Source organism: Gracilinanus agilis, unplaced genomic scaffold (assembly GCF_016433145.1).
Source record: "Gracilinanus agilis isolate LMUSP501 unplaced genomic scaffold, AgileGrace unplaced_scaffold52917, whole genome shotgun sequence".
Lineage (NCBI taxonomy): Eukaryota > Metazoa > Chordata > Mammalia > Didelphimorphia > Didelphidae > Gracilinanus > Gracilinanus agilis.
This window is the reverse complement of record NW_025387929.1, coordinates 1-7,576: the sequence shown is the minus strand read 5'-3', so window position 1 is coordinate 7,576 and position 7,576 is coordinate 1. Positions and strand designations below refer to the sequence as shown.

The window sequence follows — 7,576 nt, the reverse complement described above, 5'->3', positions numbered from 1 at the left end:
TCTAACTACACACGCGGAGTTCTTTGAGCCTTGTCCGATCCAGGCTGGGTCCTCCCATCCCTTTGGACCTTCAGAGCCCACCTGCCTGGTGGGGCGGCAGAGAGCCCTGGAGAGAGCCGAAGGATCTGAGTTCAAATTAAGCTCTGCTGCTTGTTAGCCGGAGGCCCCGCATCCCAACCCCACTTTGGGGCTCGGCTTCTACGTAGAGAGGTTGGCCTGGATGTCCAGCAAGGCCCCTTTCTGTCCTCTTTCAGAGTCTGTGCTGCCCCCACGGAGCCCCCCATCCCTCCTTCCCACCCCGACTCACCATTGAGGTGTAGACCAGGGCCACCACAGCAGCGGCTATCTCGGCGATGAATATTATGAGGAGGATGGAGAAAAACTGGGGAAGCAGAGAGGGAGGGGAAGGTCTGGGTGAGTCTGGGGACCCGGCACAAAGCCTGGACCGATGCCCACTCCCAGGGCCAACAAGGGGCACTCTTCCCACCCTGCCCCCCGAGAGGGAATGTCCCCGGCCAGCCCCGACGGCCCCTGGGTCTGGGGCAAGTCTCGGGTGTGTAAGTAGGGCCAGGGGGGTCTTGGGCCATGGGTCAGGGAAGGGCGGCATCCTCTGGGGCTGGGGCTGGGGGGTCCTTACCATCAACAGGAGGCATTTACTCTCCTTCTGGGCCCCGTAGCAACCCAGGAAGCCGAGCACCAGCAGGGCACAGCCCGCCGCGATCAGGAAGTAGCCCACGTTGACAAACTGCATGGCGCTGGCCGACACGGGGCCGAAGATCTTCAGGAAGGAGGGGCCGTCCACAGACACCCAGATTCCCACTCCCAGCAGGGCTGCGCCGCAGAGCTGGAGGCAGAAAGGGGCCGGAGTGAAGGCTAGGGCAGGGAGGGAGGCTTCTCGAGCGTCCTCCGGGCCCCAGAAACCTAGAAACTCCGGACCGAGACTGAGGGGGGAGCCGGGCCGCCGAGCCCAGCTAAGCTTCGGCCCGCTCACATCGATGCCGAGCCTGCTCCGGGCCGGACACTGTGCGCAGCACCCTACAAACCTCTCATTCGATGCTCGTCACAACCCTAGGGGCAGGCAGCATTATTATCTCTGTTTTACAGTTGAGGAAACCGAGGCAGGCAGCGATGAAATGACGTGCTCAGGACTCCTCTTCCCAACCCTGTCTGGCCCCACAGAATCACTGCGTCCCTGAGCTGTGGGCACCGCCTGGCCACCGGAAGAAGCGGCCCTCACCAGTGGGCGTCCAGCCTCGGATACCTCAGAGGGTTAGGCGGCTCTTCTCGTCTGCTGCTTCCACCCCTGACCCCCTCTTGCTCCTTAGGGCTGCCCACAAACATTCTCTGATCTCCCCTAACCTTAACAAACCTCCCCAGTGAAGGGGAGCTCACCACCTGCGTCAGCCCGTTCCAGTCTGGGTGAGTTCTTGGGTTAAGAAGTTCTTCTTAACAGCCATCCTCTGAGCCTCTGCAGCTTCCCTCCACGGCTCCAGCGGGCTGGTCTCTCTTCCCACCACGGCACAGTTCTTCCAATATTTGGCCATGATATCACCCCCGTGTCCCCCCTACTCTCTGGGCCGAATATTTCCAGCTCTGTTGGGTGACCCCCCTGACCCGTGTGGCCTGGATCGGACCAGCGCCCTGAGCCATCTCCTCACTCCACGCGCCATTCGGGGCTGCCTCATAAGCTAAGACCCAAATTCGAGCCAGTCCAAAGGAGAGCATCAGAGACTACTAAACTCTCCACGCTGGGAGGGCTGGAGACAGAGTTCAGGCTTCCCCGGTGCACCCTCAGGGCACTAGTGAGCCGGCGGGCCTGGGGTCAGAAGACAGGACTTCAGGACCCATCTCTACCCTTGCTGGAATTCTCCAGGGTTCACTTGGCTCCAAATAACCAAGTACGGAATGCAGCAGCGATTATCTCCATTTTACAGGTGAGTAAACTGAGGTTAAGCGGCTGTCTCAAGAAGTGGGAAGAGCCCCGGGTCAAGCTCTGTCCACGGGGAAGCCTCGGGTCACTCTCTTTCCTCTCTGGGCCTCAGTTTCTACTTCTGTGCAGTGAGGGAGGGGGCTGGGCGTCTCCCAGGACCTTCACCTGAGGACTCTGTGACGCAGAGACCGAGAGAGGAAGGGACGGGCCCAAGACCGTACAATGGCCGAGTCCAGGCTTTCCCTTTTCCCGGCACACCCAAGCCCAGATTGGCACCTTAGGGATGCAGCTGGCACCCTGGGCTGGAGGGTCCCCCCCATCCCCCAGTAGCTGGGGAAACGGAGGGCCACCCATCACCCAGGCTCGGAGCTGGGAAGGACGTTCTGGGGATCTGAGCTGGTGACAAGAGGAAGTTTGCTGGGCGCTAGCTGGGTGGGCCCTGAGCTGGATTACGATATATTTGTCTGAGAAAGAAAAGAACCGAAAGGCACAGAGGTCAGGTTTCAAGGGAGCCCGGAATCCTGTTCTTCCCCTCTGGCTCCGAGGGCAAACCGGATCTGCTTTTAACCCTGGCTGGGCCAGAACCCCAGAGGGGCCCTGCTCCATTCCTGACCTTCCCGTAGGGCCCAAACGCCTGCCAAGCAGGGGCAGCCACCCGCCTCCCGAAGCCCCTCGCCCACATTCCTACAGTGCCTGCCTTGCCTGCCAGGGGAGCACAGCTGCCTCATTACCTGGCTCTGGCTCCCCATACCCCGCCGCCTGAGCCTCCTCTCCCCTAACACCGCCTGACAAGGTCACGGTCACAAGTGTACCAGTCCAGCTGGCCAGGTGAACACGCTAAAGTGGGAAGTAGAAGACCTAGATTCGAATCCAGGCTCTGCTACTTTCTACCAGGGTCCCTCTGCTTCCTCATCTGTAAAATGGGGACAATAACACCTGCCTGCCTTACAGGACTTCAGTGAGTTACAGAAACAGAAAGCTGGCCTGATCCCCGGCTTCCCCACTCAGCTGAGCCCTCACACATCAGCACCAGCCCTGGCCAACGCGGGAGTCTTGGGGGCCCTGTGACCCCAGAGAGGGGCCTTGCCTTGGGCCAACGGTGTTGTGTCCAGTCCAGAAGACACCCAGGCACTGGAGGAGGGCAGACGGTCTGACCCCTTTTCTTCCTCCCGGAGCCTGAGAAGGCTGCTCCCACCCTCCTCCATTCCTCATCATTCCTGATAGCCTGCCGGCGTCTTCCTCTTTACCTCGTGCCACCCCCCAACTCCTGTAGGCTGCCTTCTACTTCCTGCTGCCCTCTCAGGCTCAGCTTTCTCCCTCCAAGCTTAGGACAGCCTTTCCTCCATCCTCATCCTCCAAGGTCTTTCTGCAGCTCTCCCGGGGCTGCACAGCCTCTCCAGCGGGCTCCTCTTTTGGGACGGACAGGGCAAAGCCTTGCCTCTCTTCCTCCTGGGTGAGCCATCCTTGGGTTTTTCTTTTTAAACCTTTACCTCTATTTAGAATCAATACTAAGTGTCGGTTCCGAGGCAGAGAAGAACAGTAAGAGCTGGGCATCTAGGGTTAAGTGACTTGCTCAGGATCACACAGCTAGGAAGTGTCTAAAGCCAGATTTGGACCCAGGAACCTTTGACTCTAGACCTGAGTCTCAGTCCGCTGAGCTGCTGCCTAGCTGCCCCTTTGTGGGATCCATTCTTTTCTAGTTCTCCTGATCCACCTTCAAGCTTCCAGAATCCTCCTTGGTCCTTTCCTTCCATCTCTGAGGATAAAGTGGCCCTTCTCTTGTCTGCTGCTCGTGCCCCGACCCCCTCTACTCCTCTGTCTCATTCCCCGCGCTCCTCAGGGCTCCCCAAACATTCTCTGATCTCCCCTTCACCCTAACACCCCCTCAAGCTCCCAGCACCTCTCTCCCTACACAGACATACCCGGACCTTTTTGTATTTCTTGTTCTGTTGGACCTCTCCATTTCTGGACTTGGTTGGACTATCCTCTCCTTTTGGACACTTTTGTCCTGAGATACTTTTTTCTCTCTCCTGGTTCTCCTCCAACCTGTCTGACACTTTCTTCTTAGTCTCCTTGGCTGACTCTTCATGTTGACTCTCTGTTTGGGCACATACCCCAAGACTCTCCTAGACCCTTTTTTCTTCACCCTCTATGTTTCTTCATGAACTGAGGCAGAGGAAAGAAGGCTGAATACTGAGGCAGAAGATCTGGGTTCGAATCCCTCTGTGACCATGAGCAAATCATTTAAACTTCTAGGCCTCAGTTTCATTTAACTATAAAATGAAGGGGATAGACTCAATGGTCTTTTTGATCTCTTCTAGCTGAAGATCTATGATACCAGGGGACAGCTAAGGGGGCTCAGTGGATTGAAAGACAGATCAACTATCCTGGGTTCAAATCTGGTCTCAAATACTTCTTAGTTGTAGGACCCTGGGCAAGCCACTTAACCCAGGGCAAAGCCTCCATTTTATATATAAGGGAGACTGAGGCCCAAAGAGACTTGACCATATGGGCAATATATAACAGAAGCAGGATTCGGACCCAGGTCCCCTGATGCAGAAGTTTGGTTTTGGTTGTTGGTTGTTTTTTTTTTTTTTTTTTTTGGTACCACAGCACACTTCCACTTAGTTATTGTGCCCATACCTCAGACCCAAGGGGGGCCAAAAGAGGAAAGTAGCTCGTTCATCATCATCATCATCATCTCTCCTCTAAATTCAGCCCTTGTCCCAGAGGCCAGGGCTGCTCTCCTTCCCTAGGCTCCAGGATGTCCTGATTCTTCTCTCTTTCTTGCCCACTACATCCAATTAGATGCCAAGGTCCTCCAAGGAATGGGGAAGAGCAAACATCTCAGAAATGCAGCCCCCTTCCTGCCATAGCAATCATCTGAGCAGTACCAGCAGCTAGGAGTGAGGATAGGGTGTCCTCTGCTCTCAAATTTTTTTTGTCACGGGGAACTCACTATCTCATAGAGGAGGCTTCCCTTCTCTCTCCCCAATACTTCTAGGATCTTGTGATCAGCTTTTCTCCCCCTGCATCACCTCTTGCCTGCACCATTCCCTACAGTCCATTCTTCCTACTCTGGCCAAACTAAGTTTGGCTCAGAGACCTTGTGCGTGTTGGGGAGGTGGATATTAGGGGCTAATGGATCAAACCTGTTCTAATGACTGGGGCATTCAAGGTCCTCAACAATCTACTCCCAGCTTGCCTTTCTTCTCTTTAGCCTAACTCTAGTGGCACAGCTCAGCTCCACGGTTCTCCCCACAACTCCTTCCAGGATGTGTCCTTTCCCTTTTCTGCTCCAGCTCCACAGGGAGGGCAGGGCTCAGCTTTATCCTCCTGGGCTCCAAAGGAAGGGGGGGAAGGGAGAGGGGCGGAGGAGACAAGGCTCTGGGGGGAGGTCCCAGGGCAGCCACGGAATCCGGCCTCTTCCCCTCCTTTGCCCTTCCGGAGAGCCCAAGGGGCTGCACAAGCCTTCATCTGACTCTCTAGGAAAGTGTCTCCCCTCAGGTGGGTCGGTTTCCCCATTAATGGTGACTCATCGATCCCTTTGCTTTAGAGATGGGGGTGGGGCCGGACTGTACAAGTTTAATAAGCCCCATTTTACTGAGGAGTTAATTGAGGGTTTCGCTCCCGTTAGAATAGGTTAGAGCAAGAATTTGCCCCCGGGTCCCTTTCCCAACTCCAAAGTCCGAAGCTCTCTTCCCTGATCAGATTCCCTGATCTCAGAGGTCCCCCCAGACCCTCTAGCTCTAAGAACGGGATCCTGGGATTCCGTGGCTCTTGCCCCTAGGCGGGAAGCCGGCCAGGCAGCCCAACTTGGGTTTCCCCCTTCAGCCCATCTTTCCTTCTTCTCCCCCATATCTCCTGCCCCAGAGGCCAGCGGAGGGCCACAGCCCCCCGAGGGGGGGAGGGCGTGGAATGAGTCCAGTTCCCCTTTCCCCCGCGGCTCTCGTCACCCAAGGACCCTCCCCTTCCCATAGCCCTCAGGACTTACGAAGATGAGAAAGTTGAAGATGATCATGATGACCTTCAGGAAGGTAAAACAGCTCATCTTGGCTCCTGGGGATAGAGCCAGGGACACACAGTCAGGGGGGCGGCCCTTCCTTCCCAGATCAGCCCCCGCCCCAGCTCCAGTAGCTGCCCCCCTCCTCTGCCCTCCCGCACCTGGTCAGGGCCCCCGGGGGGCTGCAGCTGGAGCAGGAACAGGCAAGGGCACCGGGACTGGGGGGTCAGACCGACGCCTCGAGGGACAGAGCGCAGAGGTACTAGGGATCTGATCTCTGGGCCGCCGCGTCTCACCTGAGCAACCCCGCGCCCAGGACCGCCTTTTAATGCGCTCCGCCCAGACCCACCCCGGCCCGCCCCCCCTCCCCCTAGGCCGACCTTGGGCCCAGACCCCTGCTGCCCCCTGCAGNAGGGCGTGCTCTTAAGGCTAGCCCCGACAATTGGCCCTATTCAGGGACGGACCCATTGCTTGGAGGGGGAGACTGAGGGCGGGCGTGGGCAGGCTAGAGGCTCACAGAAGCTGGGTGCTGCTTCTCCTCTTCCGGTTTCCTCAGTTTCTCTTGATGGAAAAAAGTCTGGGTACATGACTGCCCCAGTCCCTCTCAGCTCTGAGTCCTGGGAGTCCCGGTCCCTTTCTAGCTGGATGGCCTAGCTGGAGAGAATTTCCGCTATTGGGAGCAGGAAAGTGGGACGAAGTGCTTAAGGTCACACAGGGAGAACTAGGCAGGGGTGAATTGCTGATCTCCATTGAAACCCCACCCAGAGACTCCAGGAGAGACTGCCAGGGCTTCTGGAGACACATACATACATGGACACTGGTCCCTCGTCCCCGCGGATACACTCAGTGACACGCCACACCTAGACTCACAGACCCGCGCCCCCGACACCTCCAGACACCCATTACCTGGGCAGCCCTCTCAAAATCCCCACACCCTCCACGCGAGTCTCCCTTCGGAACCGATCTCCTAAACCCCTTCCCCCTTTCTGTCACCTGACTCCTGGGCTATTGCAATGATCTGTGGGTAGGGCTTTCGGCCTCCATTCTCTCCCCCTGCGGCATCCACTCCTAAAATCCCAGTGGCCCCGTGACCCCTCGGAGCAAATATAAAGTCCTTTGTTCCGAGCTCTTCATCACCCGCCCCATCCCTCCAGCCTTCTTACAGTCCACCCTCCCACCCTCCCGCCGCCGCCCTCTTCCCCCAAACCACCCCATCTCCGGACTTCGAGCATCGCCCTGGCTGTCGCGGTGTCTGGAGGGCCCTCGGCTCTCATCTCCATCTCTTGGCTTCCCTCGCTTTCTTCAAGTCTCAACTGAAGTCTCATCTTCTACAAGAAGCCCGTTCCCACTCCCCAGACATTTGCTAACCATGCAACCCTGGGCAAATCACTTAACCTCTGCCTGCCTCGGTTTCCTCAATTGTGCAATGGGGATACTAGCATCTATTTCTCAGGGCTGTTCCCAAGATTAAATCAGGTATTATCTGTAAAGTACTTAGCACAGCTCCTGGAGTTCAGTAGACCCTTAAGTCCTTCCTCCCTTCCCTTCCTTCCTCCCTCCCTCCTTCCTTCCTTCATCTCTTGCTCCTTTCCTTCTTCCCTCCCTCCTTCCTTCCTTCATCTCTTGCTCCTTTCCTTCTACCC

At 57.0% G+C, this 7,576-nt stretch overlaps 1 protein-coding gene across 1 annotated transcript; it reads right to left on the bottom strand.

The window, feature by feature from the left end:
• Positions 1-307: 307 nt before the first annotated feature.
• On the bottom strand, positions 308-6,216 carry TSPAN1 (tetraspanin 1; the record flags this gene model as incomplete). Its single annotated transcript, XM_044684568.1, has 4 exons — positions 6,095-6,216; positions 5,925-5,989; positions 638-844; positions 308-382 (listed from the first exon to the last, which is right to left on the bottom strand). Coding segments are annotated over exons 2-4 (339 nt in total), but the record flags the coding sequence as incomplete, so codon positions are not given.
• Positions 6,217-7,576: the final 1,360 nt, after the last annotated feature.